Source organism: Pipistrellus kuhlii, unplaced genomic scaffold (assembly GCF_014108245.1).
Source record: "Pipistrellus kuhlii isolate mPipKuh1 unplaced genomic scaffold, mPipKuh1.p scaffold_m20_p_14, whole genome shotgun sequence".
Lineage (NCBI taxonomy): Eukaryota > Metazoa > Chordata > Mammalia > Chiroptera > Vespertilionidae > Pipistrellus > Pipistrellus kuhlii.
The window spans coordinates 27,960,404-27,976,621 of NW_023425449.1; the positions used below are offsets into that span (position 1 = coordinate 27,960,404).

At 42.3% G+C, this 16,218-nt stretch overlaps 1 protein-coding gene across 5 annotated transcripts in view; it reads right to left on the bottom strand.

Moving 5' to 3' along the window:
- Positions 1-16,218, bottom strand: part of ASPH (aspartate beta-hydroxylase) — a 150,593-nt gene that overhangs the window by 68,853 nt on the left and 65,522 nt on the right. For 4 of the 5 annotated variants that reach the window (XM_045581438.1, XM_036437002.2, XM_036437004.2 and 1 more), the window contains 4 exons: positions 15,904-15,945; positions 15,479-15,514; positions 12,088-12,132; positions 948-989 (listed from right to left, as the gene is read on the bottom strand). In XM_045581438.1, the coding sequence (XP_045437394.1) occupies positions 948-989; positions 12,088-12,132; positions 15,479-15,514; positions 15,904-15,945 (165 nt within the window). The remainder of the gene's footprint in view (positions 1-947; positions 990-12,087; positions 12,133-15,478; positions 15,515-15,903; positions 15,946-16,218) is intronic. The other variant, XM_036437003.2, reaches the window with a different exon arrangement.

The window sequence follows — 16,218 nt, forward strand, 5'->3', positions numbered from 1 at the left end:
TATATCTCTATGTGACTTTGATTAAAAATTAAAAACAACCAGTCAGAAAACACACACACACACGAGCTAGATGCTTAGTTCCCAGCCCATGGGCTACAAAATTACAGCGAGAGGCCAGTAACTCCACATGCTCATTAAGTATTATTTACATACACAGTAGGATTGATCTTCTACATTATGTGTCCTGTGTCTTTAATGTAGACACTGCCTTCATCACAACAAATTAAAGACATTCCTGAAACTGTAATAATGTTTAACTACTGAAGATTTACAACCAGCATTCTGTCGCACCCATATAATTTCTTAGTTCTTCACTCTCAGTGTAGGAGTCTTTACGGGAGTTGAATTAAAGTTATAATGGGTTATGAAGAATGCCTTTGTAATGAACTCCTGGAAGGCAGAGAAGATCCTTTCTGTATGGACGTGACTTTGTTTGCATGTCTTTCTTTCCAACCATTTGGAGATCGTTGAGAAAAGATAACGCATCCTAATAATCCTTGGACCTCTATACCTAGCACAGCTGCCAACATAGGTGACAGTAAATACTATTTTCTAAGTGTTTTGTCTGGGCTAGACACTGCTTTAAGCACTTTACATGCATTTTCACATAATTACTATTGTGAAACAGTAGCCTCATGATGTCTGAAATTGGAGATATGGTTCCTCTATCCCAGAAAAGGAAGCTGGGGCACAGGGTTCTGTAATCCTTGAGGACACAGAGTGGACAGCAACACTGGGATTAGAGGGCAGGCAATCTCTCTCCAGAGCCTTAGCTCTAACGTTCGTTAGAATATTAATAAATGTTCCTTGATAAAATCACCGAAAGAATAAACCTGGTGGCAATTTATTTTAGTTAGTGACATCAACTAAAGTCATCATGTTCTTCCTAGATGGTATAAGGCTTTTTCAGATGTATATTTGAGAGACTGTTTATTTGATAATCTCACCTTTTGCTTTCTGTTCTGGATCATCTGTTTTTCTATTTGTTTCTGAAAAGTAAAGACAAAACAAAATAAGTACTATGGAAGTCATCATTGAATGTCCCAAAATATAGAACCATATTTAAATGAGCTCAAATTGATATTATTTAAGAACTATTTCTTGGCAAACAATTCCATTTTCCTAAATCCTGAATTCTTTACCCATGAACTTTGTTACATGAAGATTAGGTTCATTCGAGTTACTCATGGAAGTCACCAAGCGGTTAACTAGGTACCTGGCGTCAGGCTACATGGTTCTCCTTGGGAAGAGAGTTGGTGTGGGTCATTCCCATCACCTTTAAGCTCCTCTAGGAGTACAGAGGCAAATTGAGGTAGGGAGAAGCTTGTTAAATATTTTGTCTCCTGGAAACAGAAGACTACTTTATAGTAGGCACCATGTGCTTTAATGGGATGCAGTGTGTCACCGACTGAGAACACTAGTCTCATTCCTCTAAGGCAAGCACGTCAACCTCACCGCCTGTGGCCCTCATGCCTCGTGTATTTGGCCCGTGTGAGCCTTTGAGTTTGACATGCTTGCTTTAAGGACTTTACACGTAACAGGTGACCCGTTAGGGGCCTGCCCTGAGCCCAGGGGGGTGTAGCTCACCTGATGAGGAGCTTTGGTGGGCCAAAGAGCCCACCTGTGTCAGCCTTTCACTGAGCGAATCCAGTTAGTGTCTCCCAGAAATGGGGATAGCGAGCACAGCGAAGCCCACCGAGCACCTGGACCAGCCAAACACCACCCATCCCACAGAGAAGACAGTGGCACGTGAACTGACTGTTTAAAAGCAACCTTCTGCATTTATAACCTCCTATCTGCTTACTGTTTAATAGCGGTTAGGATCTAGTGAATTTTCAAGGTAGACCAGTCAATTATAGACTCTGTAAGTAGTAATCTAATTTCAAGGTATTTCTAGGAACACGTGTGTACAGGTGTTGGAGTGGGGATGGGACAGTTTGGGAGACACAGAAATCACAGACTGAGTCCATTCCCCACAAAGTGAGAGAGTGTGGGTGCAGTCTAGGGTGGGAGTAGGGAGGCAGTCACAGATCACTCCATGTTGTGGTTCCCGATTGCATTTCTTGGAGGTGAGAATATGCTGCAGGCTTCTGATGCAAGGAAGAGATTTTTACTGGTCAAGCAACTTCTCTTTTCAGACCTCAGATGAGAAGAGAACCAACTTTGAAAGCTAGTGTGCCAGGCTCAGTGCTGGGCACATCTCACTCGTCTCTAGTTCCTGACACCCTAAGGGGAAAGGTCTTATCTCCCTTTCCGTGCAAAGGAGGGAGCAGGCTGAGCAACTTGAGTGCCCAAATTGTCAATGTCAGCGGTTCCATCATTTCAAAGCACATGATCTTCCCAGTATGCCCGTCTCTACTTTTCTTGAAAGAGAAACAAATACTAAAGAAGCACAGATATTGGATTTTTGCAAAGAATGGTTCTTTTGAGTTTGAGGGCCATACACTTTTTGGCCAGTGCTACAAGAGGGTACACACACACACACACACACACACACACACACACACAAAGGCTTCTTGATCTCATTAACTATAGCCTCCTTGTCATTAAGTTAGGCAGTGCACCATCTAACAGGAAGCATTGTCATAGGGGTCAGAGATACAGGACTGAATAAAAGTGTCAAAAACCTCATGGCGCTCTCTTCCCAGTGGAATCAGCAACACCTGCAGATCCCTCAGGAGGGAGTTACCTGGTGCCCACCTTACCTGGTGCCCACGTGTTTGCTCTAGAATACCGTGAACGGCCTCAGGCCCCCAGGCGTTTCAGCCTGCCTGACCCTGGTCTCTTCTGAGCAGAGATAATACCCATTGGCTGGGAAAACTCAACTCCCTGCACACAAAGCACTTGGCAGAGTGAGGGCATCCAGGACAGGTGAGTCTGCTCACCCTTAGTTTCAAGTTTTATTTTCATTGTGTCTTCTGGGCACTTTGGAGGGGAAAGAACACTTTCCTGAGCCGCAGAAGCTCAACGCGGGTGAAGTCAATGTCCTCACAGCCAGGTGGTCACTGTGGAACAGGATAGGGCCGTGGTCTGCAAACTCATTAGTCAACAGAGCGAAATATTAACAGGACAACGATTGAAATTTCTTTTGAGAGTCGAAAACCGACTTCTGCCCACGGGTCACGAAGTTTCAATCACACTGTACGTGCATGCCCACACGTGGTATTTTGGGGAAGAGCCACATTCAAGGGGCCAAAGAGCTGCATGTGGCTCGTGAGCCGCTGTTTGCCGACCACTGGTACAGGGGGGTGGGGATAGGGAAGTTACCAGGGAGTTACCCAAATTCCTAGGACACAACAAAAACTTGCGAAGGACAGATACAGGGGCTATTTCATTGCATTCCTGCCCCTGGAAATGTAGCATAATGGTAAATACTAAACAAAATAAATAAACATAGCCTATTAGAAATAGATTAAGAAATGGGGGGGGGGGGGAAGGTACTCCTTTGCGATTGTATTCATCAAAAATACCATAATATTCTAAAGTACTAGTAAGTATAAAATGAACTGATTTTATTAGGTAACGGTTAAAAATTAATATGCTTCAGAATAATGACAATATAGAGAAGAATCCTGCATTTTATTGCACTCGAATAACATTAAACAGAAGACATTTACATTATTTTTTTAGAAAATCCATTGATGTTGCCCAGCTTGGCATGTATTTGTGAAGATGAGACTCAACTCATTCAGATATTTGGAATTAAAAGCATTTAAAGTGAACCACAGCATAAGGAACCTTCTATTTCCAGAGTTCTAGAGACCGATATATACAAAAATTCAGTAAAATTTATTTTACTCATTTATCCGTGCTGTCACTCCTAAGTAACCCCCCACCCCCGAAAAAAAAAATATGGCTTTATAAAAAGTAGTGTTCTATAATTCACAACATGAATTAAGAGCATTATTAAGATCTGAGTAGCAACTCATTATTACCCATATCACAGCTTTAGAAAATTATTGCTTTTCTCAGTAACTTATTATTTGGGGGTTTCACTACCCACGGAGTCAGCATGCATAACTTACTACATCAGCACTATGACCTCTAATGACAGGAAAAAAACAAAACAACACACCTCTTTGATTGGAACCCTACAAGCAGCAAAAACACCACCTTTTCCTAAAACAATGTTGACATGACCAAGCGCTGGACAGGTAAGAGAAACCGCTTCTCCGGCTTTTTGCAGAGCTCGTGGTCCTTTCAAATGGACATGGTCGCCACCCTCTTCGCTCACAGAGGAGTGCTTCATCACAGCAACTGTTCTGAGCCACGGATACACCACAGGGAAAGCGGAAGGGACCTCAGTGTGGGAAGGAAGAGGCTCAGCGGCCGTGACACAGCAGCAGGCACCTGGCTCGCTCGGGGAGTGCTCCGGGCCCCTCCGGCATGAACCCACCAGAGGCATGAACTTGGCTTTGCTGAGGACGCATGCACGGTGCTGCTCTTTAGCGTTGCGAGGGCCTTACTTAACCAGCCAAAGGCAGAGCAATCTTTAAGCTACACACCAGGAGTGCATACAGATTTTCTTAAAATGTAAACAAGGGAGAGCTAGTATTATGTGACCAAGAAGAGGTGCCAAGAAGCATTGTTGCGTGCTGGATCGTAGGCCATTCCTCTTCCCTATCTCTAACGAGGAATTTATTTCCCCCCTCATTAGGAAAAATAAATTAACCATGGTCATTTAAAACTTTCACTGAAATATTATTTTTTTTTTCCTGATGAGCTAAAAGCTATAAAAACCTCACATTTTGAGTTTTGCCCTGAATACTTGAAGCAATGTAGGCTCTTTTTTTTTTTTTTTTAAGGATATCAGTGCAGATATATACAACTCAAATCTTCACAGCTCCTAATGGCTCTACTCGTGTTTTTAAGGGTGCTGAGGCAAGGTAGCCCTACGGCTTTTAAAGCCCGCCTAACGCAGTTTGCACGGCAGTCCAACATAGCTTTAACACCTAACACTATATAGCAAAGCCCTGACAACACGGTTGCTGCTACATCATTGATATCATTATTACCTGAAAAAACACACATTAATACAGGAAAGACTAAAAGCTGTGTCACCAAAAAAAAAGAAGAGAAAGCAATGCAATGGATTCACTAAGGCTACCCAAAAAAAGGACATGCAGGAATGTAACATTACATGTAACTTGTTTCTAAAAAAAAAAAAGAGAGAGAAAGAGAGACACTAAAATGCCAATGGACTATGATTCGTTCAAAACATCATTAGTGTTCACTCGCAAAGATCTTGGTCTGCTCAGAAATTACTTCACAAGATCTATCTCAGCCATCTTTTGGAGCGTATGGTTAGGCTGGTCCTCCTGTGGTAGTGGGGCAGTCTTTTTGAAGCTTTAAGTATCTGCAAAAATAAGGGGAAATCTAAATTAAAGGACCAACTAGACACAGACTGCGAAACTGCTTCATTTTCATTTGACTTTTAAAAACCCGCCAACAGAAGTAGCTGTTTTCTTTACTTTTGTGTTGCTGTGTTTTGTTTTGTTTTTGTTTTTGTCTGTTTTGTTCTGTTTTAAGGGCAGCTTGATGACAGGATGATTACATTTCTTAGGAATCACTAACTACCTAGGGAAGTTCCTGGGATAACTTGCAAAGCTGTTGATGAAAATCGGAGGCTCCTTCGAGCATCGGAGAATTACAACTGAATTTAAACATTTCAATCGTTTAAGAAATACAAGCAATAATTTCTCCCATCAGTGTTTCCACTGTGTTAAAAAAAAAAAAAAAAAAAAAAAAAAAAAAAAAACTAATAGAAAAAAAAATCTAGTATGGTATTTGAAAGACAAATATAGAAAGGGTTTTCAAGGAGCAACTAGCTACTGTAAGTTGGAGTTAGAATAATTACTTTAATAATTTTACACCAATTTTCAATGTAGTTGACAATATAAATGGTCGGTAAAGAAAGTATGCAAAATGTATAAGGAACTAAAATTCATTCCTAACTTTTTTCAAATACTTTCTCATTTCAAACTTTAGTATTGGGTTTATTTTACTCTCACAGCATTAAATGTTCTAAAATTAGAGTTGAAAATGAGCTGGTACACAAAAAAGCCCAACCACATTTTGGTATACTTTCTAAAACTGGGTTATACTTATTCCTCCTCCCCTCGGTCCCTCACTCCTTCCTTCCCTCCTTAGCTATCCATCCATTTATCTATCTACATAATATAAGTGTGTGTGTGTGTGTGTGTATAATCAGAAAGTTTTGTCTAAGCAGAATTATTTGGTGCTAATGTGCACTAGAAGTTACACGTAGACTTTTATATAACCAAGGAAATGTGTGTTTACATCCTCCAAAAGACATGTACAAGAATATTCATAGCACCCTTCCTCATAATAACCAAGAACTGGAGACATTCAATATAGCCATCAATGTAGAACGGATTTTTTAAAATGTAGTATATTTACAGCAACTAGCAAGGCATAAGACCAAATTATTTCATGTAACAAAATGGATGAAACTCAAACACAGGATGTTGATAAGTTTTTATATATATATATATATATATATATATATATATATATATATATATATATTTGTATGAACTGACTTGTGGTTCTATTTAGTTAAATTCAAAAATAGGCAAACCAATCCATCTAGTACGAGTGAGGACAGCAGTTACCTATGGCAGGGTGCTACTGAGAGGGGAAGGAGATTTCTGGGTGCTATAAGCATCCTGAATAGTGGGTACAAGGATTTTTATGCAGATATAAGTTCATGAAACTGTGTGCTCAACATTTGCGCACCTATCTGTATGCAAACTATACCTCAAGAGAAAACGTTTTAAAAAGGAGTTTGAGCCGAAACCGGTTTAGCTCAATGGATAGAGAGTTGGCTTGGGGACTGAAAGGTCCCAGGTTCAATTCTGGTCAAGGGCATGTACCTTGGTTGTGGGCATATCCCCAGTAGGGGGTGTGCAAGAGGCAACTGATCGATGACACTCTCTCATCGATGTTTCTAACTCTCTCCCTTCCTCTCTACAAAATCAATAATATATATATATATATATATATATATATATATATATATATATATATATATATATATAAAGGAGTTTGACTTCAGGTTCTCTTAGAATCTGTCAATTAGCTAGACCCATGGTCGGCAAACTGCGGCTCGCTGGCCCCTTTTGGCTCTTCCACAAAATACCATGGCCTGGGCAAGTCTATTTTGAAGAAGTGGTGTTAGAAGAAGTTTAAGTTTAAAAATGTGGCTCTCAAAAGAAATTTCAATCGCTGTACTGTTGACATTTGGCTCTGTGGACTAATGATTTTGCCGACCATTGAGCTAGCCTGAGAGAGGAATAAGCATTTCTGTAACCTGTGCAATCAAAAGTATCTTGAGACTATTGGAAGTTGTTCAAAGTATAATGATGAATACAGATAAAAAAGCAAACTGAAACCTCAGTTGTTATTGTGAACAACTCAAAAATCCGCGTCTACACATTTAAAGGTGACTCCACCCAGAGGTGGCGCACCAAGTGACAAGCCCAGCATCTCCGAAATCAGGCCAGTCATCTCCCTGCTGCCCTGTTTCCTCCCGTGTCTCCTTTAAGGCGCCATCATGCAAGCATTCAAGTCAGAAACACAGGAATCATCCACAGCCTTACCTCTATATCAGCCCCCTCTCCCATAAAATCATGTACAACTCTGATGTCTATGAAATCGGTTTCTCCATCCTCCCACCACAGGTCAGGCTCCCATTTCTAGATTAATGCACCTGCCTTCTGACTCGTCTCTAACTCCCTTTTCCAAATCCGGATTTGATCATGTGACTCCTGTGCTTAGAGTATTTCACTGGCATCCTGTCACTTTTAGACCCAGCTTCAACATTTTAAATATCAGCCCTGTCTGGTACGGCTCAGGGGTTGAGTGTCTTCCTATGGACCAGGAGGTCATGGTTGGTTCCTAGTCAGAGCACATGGCCAGGTGTCAGACTCGATCCCCAGTAGCAGGGGTACAGGAGGCAGCCAATCAATGATTACCATCATTGACATTTCTATCTCTATCTCCTCCTCCCATCCTCTCTGAAATCCACAGAAATATTTTAAAAGAATTTTTAACATTTGAAATGCTCCAAGAAGTGACACCTGCCTGCTTTCCCACCGTGTCTTCTGACACCTTACGTGGCACACCGTCTCCGTCTTTGTTCCGCAGGCACTTCTCCCCCTGCTCCCACCTGCCAGCTCCTGTCACTTCTGTCAGCACCTCCACACCCATCTCCAGCACAGCACATGGGAGGCCGTACCGTACCCCTTCCCCCACAAAAGCTGGGCCAGGCGTCCCTCCTTCCGTGTGCTGCCCCATATGCTGCACTCTGTGACGTTAACAGCATCACGCTGGTTGCTTTCCTCAGCTGCGAACCCCGGGATGATGGCCACTACGGGGCAGGGACAATGCTGTTGATCATGTCTCTGTACTGCCAAGTGCAGCGCCTGTGCCATCGTAGTTGCCCAATTTGTATTTTTCTTGAATAAGCGAGTGATCAAATGATTATCAACGATACGCACAGTAGGCACTTTTTATATAAGCTAAGACCTCTCCAGCTGCCATCCAGAAGCAGGTCAGGAGCCTTGCTGATCAGTGTTAGAAAATGCTGGCTGGCAGGGGAGGCACTGAGCGAAACCCTCACCACGGATGGAGTGCTGAACAGCGTGACATGGTATAAACGCTAACACATGGAATGAGTGATCTCCACTTTCAGAGAGAAAGGAGCAGCAGAGTCACCAGCAAACACCGCTACTCACATTCCCCTGTTCTGAGTAACATGGTTATAACAACAAAATATAAACGTCACTGTTTTTCTAGCACTGGATGACAGAAAAGTCTTGATGAAACCAGCCAGCCAAATGATCTGAAAGTATTATTTGGTAGGAAATTTTACCCTGATAAATTTCCTAACCTAACCGATTACTTCTTAAATCATTCAGTTGATACTACGTATTTTTATGCTGTCATATTGCTAGAAATATGCAGTATAATTTCAAGTAAAAATCTGAGTTTGAAGAGAAAGGGGGAAACCCACTAACAAAATAGGGATTCAAAATCAATGTTTAAAATACTGGTATTAAAAATAATTGATTTCTAGTATCAGAATGATCAGTTCTTAGAACAACCTTTTACCTCCTTGCCTGCAAAGCACTTGTACATTTACTGATATAAACAAAAGATAGCAAAATTTAAACTACTGGCCAATTTGTTCTTCTACAACGTATCATAATTAACCTTCAACATTTCTGAGTCCTTCCTGATGTACTAATATATATTAAGAGAAAAATACCACAATACTTCCTTAGCTTTATCAGGCCAAGACGGCTAGTATACCTTCATTTATTTAAAATCCTCTAGAGCAGTGATCGGCAAACTCATTAGTCAACAGAGCCAAATATCAACAGTACAACGATTGAAATTTCTTTTGAGAACCAAATTTTTTAAACTTAAACTTCTTCTAACGCCACTTCTTCAAATAGACTCCCCAGGCCATGGTATTTTGTGCAAGAGCCACACTCAAGGGGACAAAGAGCCGCAGTTTGCCGACCATGGCTCTAGAGCACAGCAGCTGGGAGTGTGGGCTCTGGAGCCAGAATGTAAAGGGCATCTCAGTTCTCCCACTTGTCAGCGCTGTGACCACAGGCAGGTTACTCTACCTTGCTATGCGGAAGTTTTCTCATCTGTAAAATGGGGACACAGCGTGTCTACCACTTGGGCTATTGGAAATATCAAATGAGTTATTCATGCAATGTGCTTAGAAGAACACCTCGGTACTGCTAATACATGTTAGCATTCATCGTCCCTCGGGTGTGGCTGGATACAAGGCTGAATCAGACAGTTCCTGCCCCATGGAGATTATCACACCAGCAACTCCAATCAAGGACTTAACAAGCATTATAAGACGGTGTAACCTAGTCTTAGAAGGACCAGGAAGGCAAAGTAATCACCAATTAAATTCCGAGGGCCAGGAAAAAGTGAACTAGTATCCGACGTTGCTCCGAGCTCTCCAACTGGAGTGTTTCACTGAATAAAGAACTTTCGAGGCGGAAAGGCAGGCAGGTGGCGGGCCTACAATCAGTGTGCCCAGAGTTTCTACAGCCACATGCATCATTAAACACAATTACAGACGCAGGGAGCCTACTGCACAAGAAGCTCACGAACACAGATGTATGACTATTATTATTTTGAAAGACTGAATACTAAAAACATTGCAATATAAAGTTATGACTGAGACGGTAACAGAAATTAGCAAACCAAGTTCAAACATTAAAATTAACTCTTGTTAACGTTCGGCCTTCCGTTCTCTTTGGGCAAGGTGAAACTGCAACTGTGCAGCAGGCCTATCAAAATTTTATGACACCAAATTACAGATTGCGACTTCTTGAGCAGGTCTTTCAGAATTTAGCTTCCCTGGACCTACCTGAAAGATCAGGCTAATTAATTAATGAACAATAATAACCAGAGCCACCATTTGCTGAGAGCTTATTATGTTCAGACAGTATGCATACTAACTGCTTCAGCAGTTAACTATCTCATCTGAAAACCACTGTGGTCCAGCACCCCAACCACTTGGTACTTTAGATTTATGTGCCAAGGGAATTCTGGGGCTTAGTCTATAAAACATGGAAATAAAAGCATAGAACTTTTTGGTTAGAAAATATTACTGTTCATTACCTTCACTAAAAGTTAGGTTAATGTTTAAAAAAAAAAATAGGAACTGTAACTGGAAGAAAGTCAGTATTCTAGGAAACTCATCATTTTAGGAATACTTATAAAACAACTTCCTTTAAAGGAGTGGGTAGCCATCAAAATGCAAATTCAGGAATCTGCTCTGCCTTCCCAAGACAGAACAGGCACCCTGTGACCCATGATTCAACAATGCCGAGGTAACTACAGCAATGAGGCAGAACGCCGGCCTTCCTCGCACTGTGCAACTTTCCTGAACACCAAGGACACAGATGCACAGCGGCCGTCATGTGAAAGATCAGTTTCTCCATGGGTTTCTTTCTCAGTCAGGTTATAATGCCAACAACTCAGTTCTCTTAAGAATCTGTACATATTATTATAAATGCATGTGGTATGACAACTACCAAAACCTAAAACACCCACCGCATAAGCAAAGAAGAGCAGAAGTATAAAAAATATTCTTTGATTACAAAAAAAATATTTTCCCCCTTGAAATTTAGTCAGAAAGTTTGGCAGGCACCAAATCAACAGTCATGCACATCCTTGCTACCAAATGCACATTAGGCATAAAGTGAAAGATAGGAGTAAAAAAGGAATATATGACACAAAAAAGAAAAAAAAGAAAAAAAAAAGGAAATAAAACACGAAACAAGAAACATACACGTAGGAAGGAAGTATTGGAAAATTCTCTCTTCATAAAACATTTCCCCCCACTATGAGAACAGGAGGGTTCCTGTCCATTTCTGATTGTGGTATAGTTAATGTCATCTCTAAAATGCATCGGCCAACACAGGCCCTGAGGGAAATGCTTTTCCCGTTCTTCACTGATGGTGAGAGGGGCAGGTGGGGGGAGGCAGAGAAACGGGTTCACACGGTGGCTGAAAGGAAAGACCAGGGTGCAGACGAGTCTCAGGCAGCCTGGCCTGCCAGGGGCATTCGTGATGGTCTCAGGAGGCAGGGGACTGGAGGAAGAGGAATTGGTATCACAGAGGTCCATACCATTCAACTTGCAGCTTAAGGTAATTCTGATTCCCTATCACCCACCAAACAGCCTGTCTGTCAAAGAAAGGGCAAAATAAAATCCCAACTTCTGCTGCTGCTACTACTTTAGTAGTAGTGCCGTGTAGCACAGCAAAAGCCACATGGAGCTCCGATCGCGAATATCCCGCAAATTTTAGTCATGTTCTGATGTGTCTTTTCCATTACTTTGAACTTGGGGTCACCTGATCCAAACACAGAAATTTTTCTTTTAAAATTTAAGTTATAATTAATCCTCCTCTCTCATCACTTTTCCTCTTCCGAAATGTATTTCATTCAGCTAGTGTGAATATCAACAGCATATTTTAAATCAAACAAAGATAAAAGGAAGAAGCGATAACATCTCACACAATGTCATACCTGGTGGTATTTCCTGATGCTCCTCCGCTGGGGACGCATGTGTTTCTGAAATAAATAGCACAGTTACAACCCATGCTGCTGACCGCTGTTTCAAACACAGCTTGCTGGTGTTAATGGCACACTGATTACTTTTATAGACTTCCCTGGGATTCAGTTGCAGTCATTATAAAAACATTTAATTTTTTATCCCATCACAACAAAGGAGAATTAGCTGTAGACTTTGCAAAATGCTGTGTATTTTTTTCTTTTCAAGTGTTTAGGCCACATGTGTCAAACACAAGGCCCACGGGCCAAATCCGTCCCACCAGGCCTTGCAATGTGGCCCGCACCGCGTTGTCATCACTGCACTCCGCTGCGTTTCCATCACAATGACAGTTTATGACTGTTCAGTAAACCATTCGGCCCGCGATTTAGGCTGGATTTTAGATTTTGGCCCCTTCTCTGATTGAGTTCGACACCCCTAGTTTAGGCTTTATCATATGACCTGCCTAACGGACTAACCTCAACCTCACTGCCAGGCCAAGGAGACACAAACTAAACCTAGGATTTCACCATTTTTAATCAGGCTTGATAGGAAAGCTGAGGAAATATATTTAAAGCATCTTGTTTGTTCTCAAAAAAAATTTTTTTTTAGCTCAGCCAGGTGTTGCTCAGTGGTTAGCATCAACCCAGGAACCAAGAGGTCACAGGTTTCTATTCCTGGTCAGGCCATATGCCCAGGTTGCAGGCTGGATCCCCAGTGGGGGGCGTGCAAGAGGCAGCCAGTCAATGATTCTCTCATCATTGATGTTTCTATCTCTCTCTCCCTCTCCCGTCTTCTCTGAAATCAAGAAAAATCTATTTTTAAAAAAATTTTAAACTCATAACCTAATTTCAATGTGAATGAAACAACACAAAGAAATTAAAATATAATTTTGAAAATAAACCACTATACCTAATAAAGGTTTTTGAAAAATATTGTTCACCATAACATATTCCAAAGACCAGCCACTTCCTACATATTTCCCCTTTTCCTTCTTCAGCTTGCCTAGCTTCCCGAGTTGTGACTGCTTATGAATGAGCTGCCTATTTATTTTGTTCTTAATATTTTTGAGATATGTTAGCACGTTATCAACTCTACCAGTGCTTGTTTGTTTTCTCAGAATTTCTCTTACTTTTGAACATTTCGGGTACATGTGAAAGAACGACGTGACTCTGTCACTTGCGTTATTTCCATCACTAAGAAAGCCTTATTATATTACTACCTAAATTATCCTGAATAAATGTACATGTAACAAACATATCAGAAATTTATTTTGGTAATGACATAGCAAGGGGATTTTGAAAAGGAAATAGCAAATAAATTATACCAGCACAACCTGAGTTGCCTATTGATACAGCATACTTTTTTTCCTCCAAGACTTAAAAAAAGTTTTTAAAAAATCTTTATAGTTGAAGGTATTACATATGTCCCCTTTTTCCTTCCATTCACTTCTTCTAGTCCATACCACTCCTTCCCCCAGGCCTTCACCACCCTATAGTCTGTGTCCATGGGTTATGCATTTATCCATAAAAGTTTTTTGGTTGATCTTTTCCCACCCGTCCCCCTCCGTCGCCTTCCCTCTATGATTGGCTCTCACTCCCATTGATTTACTCAATAGCTTTCTGTCCTGCTCCTCCACGTTCTTCTCCACGGGGTTTCCTCCTGCCTTACAGCTGTTCAGGCTCCGGCAAATTTCACGGTCGTGATTCCTTAGAGTAGGGGTGTCGAACTCAATCAGAGAAGGGGCCAAAATCTAAAATCCAGCCTAAATCGCGGGCCGAATGGTTTACTGAACAGTCATAAACTGTCATTGTGATGGAAATGCAGCGGAGTGCAGTGATGACAGCATGGTGCGGGCCACATTGCAAGGCCTGGCGGGACGGATTTGGCCCGTGGGCCTTGTGTTTGACACATGTGCCTTAGAGCTTAGCCTGGGCTGCTTGTCTTCTCTCTCTGAGCTCACCCCCAAAATGACCTTAACCCTTTCCATGAAGTCAGCACCATCCTCACGGTGATGGCACCCAAACATGCATACCCATCTCAGATCTCAGCCATCTGTTCGAATTGGCACATCCAACTGCCTACCTGCCACCTCCATCCGGGCATCTCACGTAACTTCCGGAAGCCAAATGTCTACTGTGGAGACTCTTGATTCTCTTACCTAAACCAGTTCCTACTGTGTCCTACTTTTCTTCTCAGCAAATGGCCCCAGCATTCGACAATCCAAACCCAAGTCAGGCCGCCTTTATTCCTCTTCACTTCACAACCACCAGAGAGGTCCACCCCCTGTCCTTCTAAAACGGACCTCCAGTTCAAAACTCTCCCCTCCGTTTCCACTGCCAAGATCTTACTTGAGGGCACCACGACCACCTCCCTGAATTGGTTCCCAGTAATTTCCAACCTCGTAGCCTCTGTTTCCATTATTGCTCCTCTCAGCCCATTCTCTAACTAGAAGGAGCTCTCCAAAACAAAAAGTGGACTGTGCCCTGTCTTGTGAGGTGCTCCCATGGCCTCTCAGTGTACTTAGATTGTAACCCAAATTCCCCAGGAGGTCCTGCAAGTAATCTGTTCCCTGTCTTTTTATTGCTTAAGCCAATTCAGGTTTGGTTTCCTGTTCCCTGCAACAGAAAGGAACCCGAATGACACAGATGGGGAAAAACAGGGGGTGTCAGCACAGGACTGATATAGCCAGCTCTATGCTTCCAAAGAGATCTCCCTCATGGCACTGTGGAAGACGGATGTGAAGGGGACATGTAGGGATGAGGAAGACTGGCTAGAAGGTGATGGGGCTGAACTAGATCCCAAGGGCCACAGGGAAAGAACAGATCTGAGAAGTGCGGAGGTAGCCTGTCCAACAGGATTAGCTACAGAAACAGGGGGAGGAGAGCTCCATGATGGCTCCCACATTTCTCGTTTGGGCATCCAAGTATATACTGATGCCACCAAGCAAGAGAAGGGAAGACTGGGGAAGAGAAGGTCAGTGGGCAGGTAGAAGTAGGGAGCACCCTCTCGATGTCCACTCGGGGGCTGCGGAGCATAGGAGCTGCAGATGGGCTGAAGGACCCCAACGGAATTCCCCTAACAGCCTCTGCTCTGTCCTCTACTGGCTGATCCAAATGCCTGAAAACACAGAGGACCCAACTTTCAACCCACCTCTGCCCATGGCCAACCCCTCCCCCTGGAATTTAAAGTAGCCCTTCTCACTGCAAACCAGCTCAGCCACCTCTGGCCTGTAACCTGGGCACTCCCCTCCTCTGACCCCTGAGCACGGTACACAGATTTAAGAGTAAGTGCTTAGTCAATACTTGCTGAATATATGAACACACTGTTAATAAGAAAAGTATAACCATCTCTACAAAATTAACTTACCTTCTATGATTATGTTTGAATCTTCTACAGTATTATCTAAAAAAAAAAAAAAAATACAAACACATATTACATTAACTCAACTCCATGAGATCCCTGAACAACTTATATCCACTCAGATACCTAAATCTGGCACTTTTTAGACTAGTTTCTTACAGAAAGGCTCACAAGTACATATTCTAGCATATCAACTTTAATTCCCAAATTACACATCATAGATCATGTCAGCTGACGCTATCCCCGTTGACAGAAAACTTCCACCGTAAGTGGGGAATAAATATAAGGACACTATCTAATTACTTCCTTGATGAAATGAAAATGTCTGATATCTCTTACTACATCTACCTCTGTTCCATGAGTTGTACAAGTTTTAACAAATACAAGGGGCTGTCTTACGGGGGAAACATTTGCTTAGAGAAAAGGCTTACCTGAGCTTTCCATCCCCCCTTCACTTTCCGATGGTTCATATACTATAAAAAACACACACAGAGAGAAAAGCCCTTTAACTCTCATTGCAACACAACACTGGCTGGGCGGTTCAAGAGCAGAGACACCGTCTACGTATCCTTGAACTCTGGGGCTCGGTCACTGGGCAATGGCAGGCTATAGAGTGGCAGGGTGTGGGGGGTCTGGCCTCACAGGCAACAAGCCCAGAGTCAAACTCAAGGTCAGCCACGTTTTAGCCACAGGAGACGGGCAATTACCTCTGCTTCCTTCCTGTAAAACGGGGAACAAGGTTTCTC